Raw genomic sequence first — 16,665 nt, forward strand, 5'->3', positions numbered from 1 at the left:
TATGTTTATATAATTATATATTGTTAAATTTAATAATAAAAAAATTATTTTAAATAATAAAATAAAATTTATTATTTAAATTATATTTTTATTTTTATATTATATGAAAATAAATATTTATATTATGTTAATTTGTGTGAAATAATAATTATATATTTATATTATGTGAAATAATAAAGAATATTATTTGAATATGTAAATTCAAATACTTATTCAAAATAATGTTTTCATTAATTGCACATCCAATAATCTTGAATTAATGTGAAATTTTATAAGCATGATGCTGATGCTACACCCTTCCACCAAGTCAAAAGTAGATTTATTTAAATCTCATCATGTGGAAGTTTTTCATTGGTGTAAGAGTTTTAATTTACAATAACACAAATGGATGTCATTGTCATAAAACATAAAACATAAAACAGCGCATGCATCCCATGAAGAAATTTATAGGACCCAAACCCAATAGTCTTCTAGTGAAATATATGTAACTCACGTGGATGTCATGTACTCGTCATGTACAAAATAGTCCAGGACATATAGTTGGAGCAAGAAGGTAAAAATTCACAAATCAGACACAAAATAATACTTTTTAATAAACAACAAACAGGCAAGGTTCAGAGATTACTACACAAAATAGCTGATAGAGAATCATTGACTTGCTCAGAGAACCATTTAGAATGCTCTTCATAAGAACTGATAGATTAATAAGTAGCCACCCCATCATTCCAGCTCTAACAAAGAAAAATCTACAATTTGAAATTCCATTAATTGTATAGCAACATGCCAGATTAATTTTAGTCATTGTTCACTCCTCCTTAAATATGCTGATAATGTTTATATAATGTCATTTGAAAAAGTCGGTTCTGAGAACTATACATACAAACATCATCAAGAAAAACATTAGCTAATAGGCTAAGAAAATAAGGACAAGATACAATCTCTAAATTTGATCAAATGAAGCAACATGACACAAACATTAAAAGACAGAAATTTTAGAATTTGGACAGGACATCCGGGTGTGTGATGACACATAACCTTTAAAATTGTTATTCATGTGTTTAGAAACACTTGAAACTTGCTTGCCATCCCATTTATGGTGACACAGATATCCTAGCTTTTAAAAGTTAACCATAAAAGTCAATATAAGCATTTGTTATTGGACATTTGCATGGATGACCTAACAGAACTAAGCATCTGTAGATAGTCCAACGTTCAAATTGAATAGACTATAATACCATGTTAAGAAACTTGAACCTAACTCATTCTCAAAAGTTACCTCATAAGAAGAGGATTATTTTAACTCTTAAAAGGAATATTTTGACTCTATTATTAGCCAATGTGAAACATCTTAATAGTTACCAATAATTGCTCTATAGAATGATTACTAGTATCAAGTAACCAAGAACCCAATTTGATTCCTTCAAATGCATAAACATGTTCACAACATTTTTATGACAACCCAGGTTGGATGGACATAGTGTTACACAAGTAGGATGTGAAAACATGTGACATACAGATATGTGATAAACCTTGCAGGGCAAGCACACAGACAATTTTTATAAGGGGAGGAAGAGAAAAATTTATAGATGATATAACAACCACAGTTTGGTATTCAAAATAATCATGAGAACATTCCCAAAAGAGAAACACATTTTATTGGCAGAAGAGGGGGACAATAAACCATTTATTATAAGTTTATAAATCACAATTAACAGACAGTCATGTTAAATGAGAAGAGACATATTTCATTGACAAGGCTGGTGGAAGACAATATTATTTTATTAAAGCTCAAAATTAATAAATAGTCTTCTTAAATGAGAATAAGCGAGAAAATAATGGACAGATCACATACTTGAGGTCAATACCCATGAACTGGGGATTTAGTTGTATTCCAAACCACCTATTTAAGTGAAATAGAAAACAAAAATCAACAAGATTAATCATAGAAAAGGAATTTCATCAAGGTAGTAAGGTCAACCATATTGCCAATAATTGCCAAAACCAGTACTTTGTTCCGATACGCAGAACATGGCAAATGCAAATACACAGTACTTTGCCACTAAATGCAAGTAACACATTTAGACATCAAACTTGCCCAATCTAGTTTGCCCAGATGGTTTGTAGCATTCAATCATCATGTCCATTACTTATTTGACACACCATCCATGTCATGCCACTTTGCATGCTATGCATCAGTATTTGTGCTTGAAAACAACGATTTTGATTTTATTGATATAAACCCTTGAAGAAAATAATTTTTTTCCATGGGGCCAAGAAAATGGAAGAATCAATAAGCTTTTCGTGTTTAAATGGGGTGTTAAGTGTGAACATTAAGGAGAATATTAAGCTTGGAGAAAGAGGATGTGGATCATGGACTAACTCATTGCATGGACAAGTTCTTTCTACTATCTCTCTTTGGGATAGGGAGTTAACAAATAATATATGATACTTAGAACATCTAAATTATGGCCCCTTAATACTCTTAACTAAAACAACCATCAGTTAAAGTAATCTTAACACTTAGAACATACCAATCATGTATCAGGTTTCCACTGATATGAGGTTTTAGTGATGAACCTTTACTACGTGATTTGCAACTGGAAAAACACAGTACCAGGGTCACCTGCCATTTAAATGCATGCGATGAACAAAACCAACAACCGAAAGGGAAGATAATTATAATGATGTGGATGATTATAAGGATAACAAAGATCATAATCCAAATGAACCATGTTGTCAAAATAGCAAGAGAATAATCAAACAGCAGGAGATGATACTAGCGTCCAGAAATTGATCATATATATATATATATATATGTTCTTAAATTTAAAATTGGACCAAATGGAATTCTTCAATAAAAGGGGTAAAGGAATGCCAAATAAAACTTCTTGAATTTTAAAAAAAAAATACATCACATGCTGACAGGATTTACTAAAACTTTGGTTTTTAACAAAGACCAATGACATGTCAGTCCATGTAGATGACCCATATAATAGGATAAGACTGGATTGGTCGTTGATTAAGTAAAATGAGATATTTGCACATGTTTTCAAGTATAATATACTGGTAGGATTGAATCAAAAACTAATTCTTAAAAGTGTAATGGTGTTTATAACTAAGTTCTTCAGTATTGGTTAAGCAATGACTTCTGCAACAACAAAATTGGTGCATGTAACTAATTGAACATGACAAACAAACAAGTTTGGCAAGTAACCACATAACACAAAAAATCTGCAGTGAGTCATGAAGAAAATGTTCATCAAGGGAAGGGTCATTAAATTACTGGGAATCCATGCTTAAGTAAACGTGATCAGTATGTAAAATCAAATGTCATATTTGGCACTCTAAATATTAACTCTACGCATACATACAAGAAAACTGAAGATAAAAGTTGTGGACAGCAGCTCAAGTCCTCTGTCTGATATAGCTTGCAAGAATTTCAACGAAAGTGCATTAAAAACTATGTTCTCCACAACCCCAATCTTTATTCAAGAATCTGCTCTGGCCAATCTAGTTCCATCCTAGCTAACATTTCATGAGCTCACACAAATGCATCTAAAAGAAATAGGTAAACATCCATAGATATATTCAATGAACACATACAGTAGGAGATACAAAACCCATCTTGGTACTGATCCCAAGAAGTGCAACCAACATAAGAAGCAAAGCAAACCTGAAATATGCCAGTAAAGTTAAATCTCTAACACGGTTTTATTTTAATTTTGCTGTAGTCAGCCTTTAGAACTAAATTTAAACATCTAAAAGCAGTAGATTTATATTAGTAAATAAATATTTAGTAAACTTCTGTATTTTCAATATAATACATTTTTTTCATATATTTATACTCATACTCAGCTCTAAGAATGAGTTTAATACAATCCATTATATATATATATATATATATATATATATATATATATATATATAAGAATAACATTGTAAGGAACAAGGTATATATTAGAAGTGACCATTGCAGCGATAGTGAAGACGAGTTGCATCGGGTAAAGGAACACTAGTAACAAGTTTTCCAGGGAGAATGGATCCACCAACGGCTAAGTAAGTGAAGAACCCCCCCCCCCCGCCAGTAATGCAACCTGACCCAGATTTTGAAAAGGAAAAAAATTGAAAATTTATTATTTTTTTCACAGAATCAGAGAATTCATGAAGAGGGTGGGTGAGGACTAACGGAGTTGCAGGACGAAGTAAGAGCGTGAAGGATAAAATCCAGATCCATGCACAACTCTACCACTCTCGAGTGAGTGAAAAATGGTGACTTAAGTATCAAATGGTTGAGGTAGAGATTATTGAGTTTCAGATGTTCTGTCACACTCCTTAGCACACTCAGCCGCTGAAATTTGACAGAATAATGCATCTCTAGATCCTGAATCTCAAAATTTAAATCCTTTTTAAAAATTAAAATTTTCATTTCACATTTCTTTGTCTTCTTCAAGTATTTATTATTATTATTATTATTATTTTAATTTAAATAAATTTTAAATTCCTTAATTTTTTAACAAGATCTTACAAAAATTCTTCTTTTAATTTTTTTTATTATTTATTTATTTACTACTGTCACACAATTGAGGTTTATTTATTTAAATAATATAAATTAAAAAACTAGTTCTTTATTTATTAGTTTTTTCAAACTATTTATTTGTCTGTTATGAATTTGCCATGTTGGCATAAGTTTTGTCATGACAGAAATGAAAAGTATTTAATTTTTAATTTTTTAAAAATATACTTCATCATAGATACTGAACTTTTTTACGAAAATAATATAAAAAATAAATAAAAATACTGAAATAGACTTATCCTAATATTTACCAAACCAGACCCTTTTACGTTGATGTGTAGAATGCGTATGTCAAACTGATGAGAGCGGTCCAAATTTAACTTCCAAGAGCAGTTATTTGGGAACCGCTCTCCAAATTTAACTTCCGAGAGCGGTTATCTGGGAACCGCTCTCATTAGTTAACTTCTAAAAGCGGACGCTCTCATTTTTTTGAAATACAAATTCTGCACCTCAACGTAAAATAATATTTTCATATTAATATTAAAAATTCATAACACAGTTTTACATATTCAATATAATATTCTTTATTATTTCACATAATAGAAATATATAATTATTATTTCACACAAATTAACATAATATAAATATTTATTTTTACATAATATAAAATAAAAATATAATTCAAATAATAATTTTTATTTTATTATTTAAAACAATCTCAAACTTTTATTAAATTTGACAATATATAATTATATAAACATAAAATATTACATATTACTTTTTTTATTATATAAAAAAAAAATTAAAACGAAAGTGGGAGTTCGGAGACGGTTCAGATTCACCGCTCTCATAAGTTCGATGTGAAGAGCGGTTCTGATTCACCGCTCTCCAAAAGTAATTTCTGAGAGCGGTTACCTGGAGATTTAGGGTCTAGAGGCATTATTCTGTCAAATTTCAGCGGCGACTGAAAGTGTGCTAAGGAGTGTGAGAGTATCTGAAACTCAATAATCTCTACCTCAACCATTTGATACTGAAGTCACCATTTTTCACTCACTCAAGAGTGGTAGAGTTGCGCATGGATCTGGATTTTATCCTTCACGCTCTTACTCCCTCCTGCAACTCCGTTAGTCCTCATCACCCTCTTCATGAATTCTCTGATTCTGTGAAAATAATAATAAATTTTCAATTTTTTTCCTTTTCAAAATCTGGGTCAGGTTGCATTACTGGCCGGGTTCTTCACTTACTTAGCCATTGCTGGATCCATTCTCCCTGGAAAACTCGTTCCTGGGGTTCCTTTACCCGATGCAACTCGTCTTCACTATCGCTGCAATGGTGACTTCTAATATATACCCTGTTCCTTACAATGTTGTTTATATATATATATAAGTATAAATATCTAAAGTAATAATTTTTTAGAAAAAAATGTATTATATTGAAAATACAAAAGCTTAATGAATATTTATTTACTAATATAAGTTTACTACTTTTAGATGTTTAAATTTAGTTTTAAAGGCTGACTACAGCGAAAGTAAAATAAAACTGTGTTGGAGATTTAACTTTACTGGCATCTTTCAGGTTTGCTTTCGCTTCTTGTGTTGGTTGCACTTCTTGGGATCAGTACCAAGATGGGTTTTGTATCTCCTACTGTATGTGTTCATTGAATATATCTATGGATGTTTACCTATTTCTTTTAGATGCATTTGTGAGCTCATGAAATGTTAGCTAGGATGGAACTAGATTGGCTAGAGCAGTTTCTTGAATAAAGATTGGGGTTGTGTAGAACATAGTTTTTAATGCACTTTCGTTGAAATTCTTGCAGGCTATATCAGACAGAGGACTTGAGCTGCTGTGCACAACTTTTATCTTCAGTTTTCTTGTATGTATGCGTAGAATTAATATTTATAGTGCCAAATATGACATTTGATTTTACATACTGATCATGTTTACTTAAGCATGGATTCGCAGTAATTTAATGACTCTTCCCTTGATGAACATTTTCTTCATGACTCACTGCAGATTTTTTGTGTTATGTGGTTACTTGCCAAACTTGTTTGTTTGTCATGTTCAATTAGTTACATGCACCAATTTTGTTGTTGCAGAAGTCATTGCTTAACCAATACTGAAGAACTTAGTTATAAACACCATTATACTTTTAAGAATTAGTTTTCGATTCAATCCTACCAGTATATTATACTTGAAAACATGTGCAAATATCTCATTTTACTTAATCAACGACCAATCCAGTCTTATCCTATTATATGTGTCATCTACATGGACTGACATGTCATTGGTCTTTGTTAAAAACCAAAGTTTTAGTAAATCCTGTCAGCATGTGATGTATTTTTTTTTTTTTAATTTCAAGAAGTTTTATTTGGCATTCCTTTACCCCTTTTATTGAAGAATTCCATTTGGTCCAATTTTAAATTTAACAATATAATATATATATATATATATATATATATATGATCAATTTCTGGACTCCAGTATCATCTCCTGCTGTTTGATTATTCTCTTGCTATTTTGACAACATGGTTCATTTGGATTATGATCTTTGTTATCCTTATAATCATCCACATCATTATAATTATCTTCCCTTTTGGTTGTTGGTTTGGTTCATCTCATGCATATAAATGGCAGGTGACCCTGGTACTCTGTTTTTCCGGTTGCAAATCACGTAGTAAAGGTTCATCACTAAAACCTCATATCAGTGGAAACCTGATACATGATTGGTATGTTCTAAGTGTTAAGATTACTTTAACTGATGGTTGTTTTAGTTAAGAGTATTAAGGGGTCATAATTTGGAAGTTCTAAGTATCATATATTATTTGTTAACTCTCTATCCCAAAGAGAGATAGCAGAAAGAACTTGCCCATGCAATGAGTTAGTCCATGATCCACATCCTCTTTCTCCAAGCTTAATTTTCTCCTTAATGTTCACATTTAACACCCCATTTAAACACGAAAAGCTTCTTGATTCTTCCATTTTCTTGGCCCCATAGAAAAAAATTATTTTCTTCAAGGGTTTATATCAATAAAATCAAAATCGTTGTTTTTAAGCACAAATACTGATGCATAGCATGCAAAGTGGCATGACATGGATGTTGTGTCAAATAAGTAATGGACATGATGATTGAATGCTACAAACCATCTGGGCAAACTAGATTGGGCAAGTTTGATGTCTAACTGTGTTACTTGCATTTAGTGGCAAAGTACTGTGTATTTGCATTTGCCATGTTCTCCGTTTCGGAACAAAGTACTGGTTTTGGTAATTATTGGCAATATTGTTGACCTTACTATGTTGAAGAAATTCCTTTTCTATGATTAATCTTGTTGATTTTTGTTTTCTATTTCACTTAAATAGGTGGTTTGGGATACAACTAAATCCCCAGTTCATGGGTATTGACCTCAAGTATGTGATCTGTCCATTATTTTCTTGCTTATTCTCATTTAAGAAGACTATTTATTAATTTTGAACTTTAATAAAATAATATTGTCTTCCACCAGCCTTGTCAATGCAATATGTATCTTCTCATTTAACATGACTGTCTGTTAATTGTGATTTATAAACTTATAATGAATGGTTTATTGTCCCCCTCTTCTACCAATAAAATGTGTTTCTCTTTTGGGAATGTTCTCATGATTATTCTGAATATCAAACTATGGTTGTTATATCATCTATAAATTTTTCTCTTTCTCCCCTTATAAAAATTGTCTGTGTGCTTGCCCTGCAAGGTTTATCACATATCTGTGTGTCACATGTTTTCACATCCTACTTGTGTAACACTATGTCTATCCAACCTGGGTTGTCATAAAAATGTTGTGAACATGTTTATGCATTTGAAGGAATCAAATTGGGTTCTTGGTTACTTGATACTAGTAATCATTCTATAGAGCAATCATTGGTAACTATTAAGATGTTTCACATTGGCTAATAATAGAGTCAAAATATTCCTTTTAAGAGTTAAAATAATTCTCTTCCTATGAGTTAGCTTTTGAGAATGAGTTAGGTCCAAGTTTTTTAACATGGTATTATAGTCTATTCAATTTGAACGTTAGACTATCTACAGATGCCTAGTTCTGTTAGGTCACCCGTGCAGATGTCCAATAACAAATGCTTATATTAACTTTTATGGTTAACTTTTAAAAGCTGGGATATCTGTGTCACCATAAATGGGATGGCAAGCAAGTTTCAAATGTTTCTAAACACATGAATAACTATTTTAAAGGTTATGTGTCATCACACACCCGGATGTCCTGTCCAAATTCTAAAATTTCTGTCTTTTAATGTTTGTGTCGTATTGCTTCATTTGATCAAATTTAGGAATTGTATCTTGTCCTTATTTTCTTAGCCTATTAGCTAATGTTTTTCTTGATGATGTTTGTATGTATAGTTCACAGAACTGACTTTTTCAAATGACATTATATAAACATTATCAGCATATTTAAGGAGGAGTGAACAATGACTAAAATTAATCTGGCATGTTGCTATACAATTAATGGAATTTCAAATTGCAGATTTTTCTTTGTTAGAGCTGGAATGATGGGGTGGCTACTTATCAATCTATCAGTTCTTATGAAGAGCATTCTAAATGGTTCTCTGAGCAAGTCAATGATTCTCTATCAGCTATTCTGTGCAGTAATCTCTGAACCTTGCCTGTTTGTTGTTTATTAAAAAGTATTATTTTTTGTGTCTGATTTGTGAATTTTTACCTTCTTGCTCCAGCTATATGTCCTGGACTATTTTGTACATGAAGAGTACATGACATCCACGTGAGTTACATATATTTCACTAGAAGACTATTGGGTTTGGGTCCTATAAATTTCTTCATGGGATGCATGCATTGTTTTATGTTTTATGACAATGACATCCATTTGTGTTATTGTGAATTAAAACTCTTACACCAATGAAAAACTTCCACATGATGAGATTTAAATAAATCTACTTTTGACTTGGTGGAAGGGTGTAGCATCCGCATCATGCTTATAAAATTTCACATTAATTCAAGATTATTGGGTGCGCAATTAAGATGTCTTAAAATTAACTTAATAATTAAAATAAACAAAAATATCAAGTTTGTTAGTTTTATGGAAAAAAAGTAAAATAAAATAAAGAAAAAAAAAGTGTAGAATTGTGAGAAGAATGAATGGAGAAAGAACTTAACTTTTATTCAATAGCAATAATACATTTATAATAAGTCAAAGAAACAAACTAATTATGTAATCGGAAGATTTGATAACAAACTAAATTATTCCTAAAATATTAAAACTAATTGATTATGATACTAATCTAATAAATTGAAATAACAAAAATAACTGACATTAGTTTCAAAAGTATATTATTAACACTTTTTTTGTTTTTTAAACTGTAAATTCTATCTTTCTGCAGTTTAAATTTGTTAACAAAAGGTGAATTTGTTGTTAATAGGAATCTTGTGTTTGCTTTCTGCTTCAAATTAAAATTAAATAAATTTTTCTTTTGTCACAGAAAAAAAATAAAAATTAATTGAGTCACTTTGATAACTATTAGAGAAATATGTCAAATTGAATTTTTCACTCTTTGAAGTTGATGCTTGAGTTACAAGTGTTTTTGAAATATTTTACTACTCTTTTTGCAACCTTGAGATGTCTTTTATTTGCACTATGGATAAAACTAGAAAATTTACTTTCAGCACTCAAGATATTAGGGTGAAATATGATTTTTTTTTTTTACATGAGAAAGTTGTTTGTTCTTTCTTCAATAGATTCAGAGTAATTTTTTTTCATTTTTATTTTGAAAATATCTTGATCAACTTCATCTTTAATTGAACAATGTTTGTCTTCAAAAATAACTTTGAATTTTCTTTTAGTCGGTTGACTAACACTTAACAAATTTTGTTCAATTTTTGGAACTAAAAGAATATCATAAATTAACTTCGTGTCTGAATAGTTTGCTATTACAATTGTACCTTTATCTTTGACGGGGATGAAATCACTATTATGTATTTTGATTTTGCTCGGCATCAAATCTCTAAATAGTTTCTTGTTATTAGTCGTGTTGTTAGTGCAATAACTATCAATTAGCCAACCTTCATTTGATCTAAAGTCTGAGAGTCAAGTATTGCCAAATAAATGATCTTCCTCTTGATTAACAATCTTAACCTCTTTATCTTAGTGTTACTTTTTATTTTTGCATATATTTTTTTTATGTCTCATTTGGTTGTATTTACTACATTGTTCATCAGGTCTCTTTCAACATTTGAAAAGAGATTGACCATTTTTTTCACAATGATGACATGGAGGATAAGATTTTTTCTTGTCGTATCTTACACTTTCATGATGCGTAACATGGAAGGCTCCCTCAATAGCACTTTCTTGTCTCATTGCATGCTTTTGCTCTTGTGCTTGTACCTTACACTTTCAGGCACCGTTACAAGAATTTTTTCTACAATTCTAGAATCTAGAAATTCAGTACATAGTAATCTTACCTTGTTAGCTATGCCAAACAATCTGTCTGAGTATACTGTGATTATCTCAAACTTTTTTGTTCTTTGGAGTTCAAATTCTTTCATCAAATTCAACACTTGTATGCCTTGAATTCTTTCATTCTCGGCATATTCTTTCTTAAGATAATTCCAAATTGTCTTTGCTGATTTTAAGGTCATGATTTCGGTGAAGATAGTTGTTGAAATACCAAGAAAAAGACATGATTTTGCCTTTATCTTTTGTATTTTCCTCTCCTTGTCACTTTTTATTTTGGCCATGGTAAGATCGTGCTGCAGAGGAAGAAATTCTTTTTCAACAGCTTTCCAAAAATCTAAAGCCTCTAGGTAAGTCTCCATTTTGATAGCCTCAAGATCATAATTTTTCCATAAAAGACATGAGGAGCATCTTGTAAAAAATTTAATTCAACATTTATTTTCACAGGTCCGTAAGAAGATAGCTCTTTGATACCACTTTGTTAGTTTTATGGCAAAAAAGTAAAATAAAATTAAAAAAAATGGCAGAATTATGAGAAGAATGAATGGAAAAAGAACTTAACTTTTATTCAATAATAACAATAAGTCAAAGAAATATAAATTAATTATGTAACTAAAAGATTTGATAACAAACTAAATTATTTTTAAAATATCAAAATTACTTATTGATTATGATACTAATATAATAAACTAAAATAACAATAACAATTGACAGCAGTTTAAAAAACATATTGTTAACAAAGTTGACCTTAAAAGTGGCAGGCCTTCATTTCTTTTTAAATATTTTGGGGGGTACATTGGAGGTGCAAGTGTCTGGATAGGGAAGAAGTATGTGACATGGTGATAGGGCAGGTTGGGGCACTCATTCTAATGTTGTTGGGCTGTAAAATACCTATTTATTGGCTATGGTCTAGTTTGTAGCCACAATCTATGCATTACCACATCTTTCTGCAGCAAGGGAAGAAATATCAAGTCCTAATTCTATCCATCATAGAACCCCTATGATGATAAACTGACATAATTGAATTTGTATGTTGTAGCTGCATTAGGGGGATTAATAGATGCATCATGTGCACAATTTCCTGTTGGATAAGGTGCAGTTTTGAATGGATCAGAATTAAAAGTTTATTGGGCAGATCATATGATTTTTAAAATTCCCTTCAAGGAAGAAGATAGTCAAATCTAAGTTGTAAAGGTACAGGTATGAGTACTGTGTCCAAAACAATGGATACAACTATTTTTGAAAATCTAATTTCAGAACAATATATACGTTTAAATTAATATAAACAATGTTGCATCACAGGTTTTCATCTTAAAATCTACAAAGGTTTAACAGAACATCATTTCTCCTGATATTTTCAGTAAACCATGATTGAGATATCCACTTAATCATTCACTTATGATCTAATTCTCTTTTCTAACCTTTTCATCCTTTTTTGTCTTCTGCAGATGGGACATAATTGCAGAGAGACTGGGCTTCATGTTGGTTTTTGGAGATTTAGTGTGGATTCCTTTCACTTTTAGCATACAGGTATTTATTATAACTAAGCTTGGATGATAAATAAAGATATTCCAACTTGCTATTTATTTGCATAGTCACAGAGATGCTACTTGTTTTGTGCACAAGTCATACTGTTGTAGACTGAACGTATCTATTTATGGAATTTTGTTTCATCTACAAAAGTATTTAAGCTCTAGTGGAATTTTCAAATCACTTTCGAAGAGTCTCTCTTTCTCTCTTGCTCATGCATGTTTTTCACTTAATTTAGCAAGAAAGTTCCCCACATGCCGAATCCATTTTGTATATCTTGTGTGTGTATATCTATGAGAAGGGATCACTTACTTTAGAAATAAGTTTTTGATACTTGTTTCTCTTAATAACTTTCTAGAAATATAAATCTAACAAATATAATCATTGAATTATGTAATTTTATCTTAATTATCATGCATATTAAATTTTAAATAAATTAAACATTTAAAAATATGTAATTTTGTAGTCAATATTTAGTTATATTTTGGAAAGAAAATAAAGTTGATTGATAAAATATATATTAATTTTTAAATTATATGAAATTTTTTAGACTATATCCTTAATGAGAGCTTTCAATCTAATTGTTAAATTGATGAAATTCAATGTTTACAAAAAGTTATTGAATAAAATAAGTTTGTTAATACTTAATTCAAGTAAGTGGATCCCTACCATTTGTGTGTGTGTAAGCCATGGTCAAAGAATAAAATTTGACCAACAAAAGCATGTATGTGCTTTAAAATCCTGCTTGTATTGACAATCTGCAATTGCTGTTAGGGCTGGTGGTTATTGAGGAACAAGGTGGAGTTAACTACAGCTGCTGCTGTTGCTAATTGCTTTGTTTTCCTGATTGGGTAAGTTACATATATATATGTGAAAGTGAATTTTATAGTGCACCACATACACTCCTGAAGTGACATGAATTCATGAAATTAGTTTGAAAGTAGTTTTTGTGAAGACTGAAATTAATCTAAAAATCACAAACGTTCTGTCAGTAAGCCTCTTATACTGTAATTTGTTGAATATAATTGTGCAGATACATGGTATTCCGAGGAGCAAACAAGCAAAAACACATTTTCAAAAAGAATCCTAAGGCCCCTTTATGGGGTAAGCCTCCAATAGTCATTGGAGGCAAGCTACTTGCTTCTGGTTATTGGTAAGATTTCATTTCATTTCATTTCAATGTCTTTTTTTCCTTGTTCTTCGTATCTTTCCATCTTCGGATGTTATGAAGTAAAAGGAATGAAGATATTCATATTTTATATGGATTTTCATATGCATGTGGTTTATTTTTTTCATCTCACAATACGTGACAAGTTTCTTACAAGAATTAGTATTTAATGCCATTATCATTATCATCATCATGATTATTATTATTATTATTATGCTGAAGGGGTGTTGCTAGACACTGTAATTACTTGGGGGACTTGCTTCTTGCTCTCTCCTTTAGCTTACCTTGTGGAATAAGGTTATCTCTTCAACCCTTGCTTGATTATGTTGATATGGAGTTTGGATATTGATTTTTCTTACGAAAACAATGCTAAACATTTATTATAATTTATTCATTGTTTCAGTTCACCACTTCCATACTTCTATCCAATTTATCTTCTTATTCTATTAATCTGGAGAGAGAGAAGGGATGAAGCACGTTGTGCAGAGAAGTATAGAGAGATATGGGCCGAGTATCGTAGACTTGTGCCATGGAGAATATTGCCTTATGTTTATTAGCATTTGAGCTCCTAGGCTTATTATCAATAATAATCTTTTAGCATACTTTCTAACACACTTTTTGTAATAAACTTTTTACTATTAACTAAAATTTATTAAAAATTACAAAAATTATGTAGGTGAGTATATTTGATTTCTGTTTTAAAAATAATTTTTTTTTAAAAATAAAATATAGTACAAATTCTTAAACTCTGTCTTATTTTTAAATTAATATTTTTTTATATATTTTTAATTTTTAATAAATTTTAGCCATAAAAAATTATGTTTGGGAGAGTGTACTGTTAACATTTCTCTTGTCAAATCAAAATAGTATTAAGTTCCGCATTTCATATAGGATGTTGAAATGCCCTTTAAACTATTTGACTTTTATCAATTTTTATTGGAATGAATTTTGACGTTCAGTCTTAATCCACAAAATTCTTGTTAAATAAGAAATTGTTAAAAGTTTTAAACTTGAAATGAAATTCAACGAATTATAAAATGTAGTTAATCCTATCTTCAATTTCAGGTTGATTAACTCAAAATTATGTATTATATGACATAGACATTGTCAATGCAGAACAAGGGTTGACTTTATTCGGTGTCCTTAAAAGTTATATTTTGTTGTTTTTCTCTAAACTGTAGGTTTGAATTAAAATTGTGTATGAATTGATTTCGATGAAATTAAGCTACGTGTGTAAATTAATTTAAATTATATATTTTGTTATTGATATAGATGTTTTTTTATAAATAAGTGAAAATTGATATTCTTAATTATTTAAAAAAATAAAGCTCAAATTCAAGTCATGCCATTTCTTCCATAGTTAAATTTTACAGGCATTTGTTTATAAAATAAAATATTTTATATACTAATTTTTAGTCAGTATATTTAGAACTTGGATACTGAACCAAATTATACTATTAATTAAAAAATAAATTCTTAAAATAATATATTTATAACACCATGTCAGCAAAAGAGATACTTAATTTTTTAATAATAAAAAAATAAATATCCCTTTACATGAAGTATTAAATGTTATGTCAAATAATTATTATATATACTATTATAATATTGCAAATATTATTTATAACACATTAATTAAACATATAGTTTTTAAGTAACTTATACAACGTTAAAAATATAGTTTAGAATAAATAAATTATCTTGACATATACTTTGGCTAAAATGATTTTAAACCTTTTGGCCCATAAACCGACCAATATCTTGACAAAAAGTATTATTTTTTCTTTCTTTTTGTGAAATACCAAGCTTTTAAATTAACTATTTCATACTCGAGTCAGAGTCTTTGCACAACAAATACTTGTATGGTGCTTTAAGATTAAGAAGATATTCTATTTTCGTGTAATAATATAATTAATAATATATTAAATATATATAATAAATAGTAGTGATTAATGGTTTATTTTAAAAAAATATAAATATTTTTTAATTTTTAAAATATTAAAATAATTATAACTGTCAATTTAAGAAGAATACCGAATACTCTTTCACGTTATTAAACACTTTTTTGTTTAGTATCTCAATCATTTAAATAAATGTACAACATAATGAAACAATTAAATGAAACCATATACTTATTGTTTAAATGAATTATTGTATATTATTTTAAAATAATAATAATAATAATAATAATAATAATTTAACATTTAAAAATTTATCCATTTGAGTATTAAAAGATTTATGATATCAAAATAAGTTTATTTAATATCATATATTTAAAAAGATTAAATTAATATTAAGTATAATTTTTAAGATTTTAACAAGTTATTTATTTTACAAACTTATTTGTACATATATATATACACTACATATATAATAATCAACAAAAAAATAATAAAAATAATTTTTTTCATATATATATATATCACATATTTATATAAATTAATAAAATGTTACATAGTTTGATAAATTTTTGTTAATTATTGAATAAATTTTGAAAGTGAAATATTAATTTAAATGATTAACTAAATAAAAAGACCAAAAGAACACTAAAATTACATATAAGCGAAAGTATAAGGCCTAAAGTATAATTTTAGAGGAAAAATATTAATTTGAAAGTAATCGCTTTGATCTTTTTACTTTTTTATAAGAATTTACCTGCATTTTCGTTTCTAGTCATTAAAAAAAAAAGATTTATTTTCAAATATATTAATTATTAATCTTTTAATACCCTTATTTATTATAAAATTAACATTAACTAAACACTTATTCATTATTCATGAGTAAATATATATATATATATATATATATATATATAATGTATAAATCACTATTTTAACAATTAAATAGTATAAATATTTCTAAAATAAGGTATAAATTTACGATGTATAATTTTTTTTTATTAATTTTGATAGATTGATTATTTATTTCTTATATTTTATTCTCTTCTATCCATGAATATTTATTTATAATTATTTTAATTAAATAAATATTTTTAATGA

General features: G+C 28.8%; 2 protein-coding genes across 2 annotated transcripts; one reads left to right on the forward strand and one right to left on the reverse strand.

Moving 5' to 3' along the window:
- Positions 1-489: 489 nt before the first annotated feature.
- LOC113870889 (delta(14)-sterol reductase-like) lies at positions 490-4,372 on the reverse strand. The gene is made up of 8 exons (XM_027507416.1): positions 4,183-4,372; positions 3,966-4,094; positions 3,600-3,671; positions 3,372-3,427; positions 2,532-2,623; positions 1,853-1,900; positions 627-746; positions 490-541 (listed from the first exon to the last, which is right to left on the reverse strand). The coding sequence occupies exons 1-8, from the start codon at positions 4,370-4,372 to the stop codon at positions 490-492; spliced, it is 759 nt and encodes a 252-aa protein (XP_027363217.1).
- Positions 4,373-5,565: 1,193 nt separating this feature from the next.
- On the forward strand, positions 5,566-14,223 carry LOC113872806 (delta(14)-sterol reductase). Its single transcript, XM_027510634.1, has 13 exons — positions 5,566-5,636; positions 5,728-5,845; positions 6,089-6,159; positions 6,333-6,389; positions 7,151-7,242; positions 7,874-7,921; positions 9,028-9,148; positions 9,236-9,282; positions 12,417-12,498; positions 13,273-13,349; positions 13,532-13,651; positions 13,889-13,963; positions 14,070-14,223. Exons 1-13 carry the CDS (start codon positions 5,589-5,591, stop codon positions 14,221-14,223), a joined length of 1,110 nt encoding a protein of 369 aa, XP_027366435.1. The 5' UTR covers positions 5,566-5,588.
- Positions 14,224-16,665: the final 2,442 nt, after the last annotated feature.

The sequence above is a fragment of the Abrus precatorius genome, unplaced genomic scaffold, assembly GCF_003935025.1.
Source record: "Abrus precatorius isolate BTA unplaced genomic scaffold, Abrus_2018 Scaffold7, whole genome shotgun sequence".
In the NCBI taxonomy this organism is placed as follows: domain Eukaryota; kingdom Viridiplantae; phylum Streptophyta; class Magnoliopsida; order Fabales; family Fabaceae; genus Abrus; species Abrus precatorius.

Excerpts from the sequence above, each read along its gene's own strand:
- LOC113870889 (XM_027507416.1), bottom strand. The coding sequence starts at position 4,372 with ATGCATTATTCTGTCAAATTTCAGCGGCTGAGTGTGCTAAGGAGTGTG. Across the intron at positions 3,672-3,965 it reads TCACTATCGCTGCAATGGTC|TTGCTTTGCTTCTTATGTTG; the intron begins ACTTCTAATATA and ends CATATTTCAGGT. Across the intron at positions 3,428-3,599 it reads TTTTGTATCTCCTACTGTAT|CTATATCAGACAGAGGACTT; the intron begins GTGTTCATTGAA and ends AATTCTTGCAAG.
- LOC113872806 (XM_027510634.1), top strand. The coding sequence starts at position 5,589 with ATGGATCTGGATTTTATCCTTCACGCTCTTACTCCCTCCTGCAACTCC. Across the intron at positions 5,637-5,727 it reads TTACTCCCTCCTGCAACTCC|GTTGCATTACTGGCCGGGTT; the intron begins GTTAGTCCTCAT and ends AATCTGGGTCAG. Across the intron at positions 9,283-12,416 it reads GAAGAGTACATGACATCCAC|ATGGGACATAATTGCAGAGA; the intron begins GTGAGTTACATA and ends TGTCTTCTGCAG.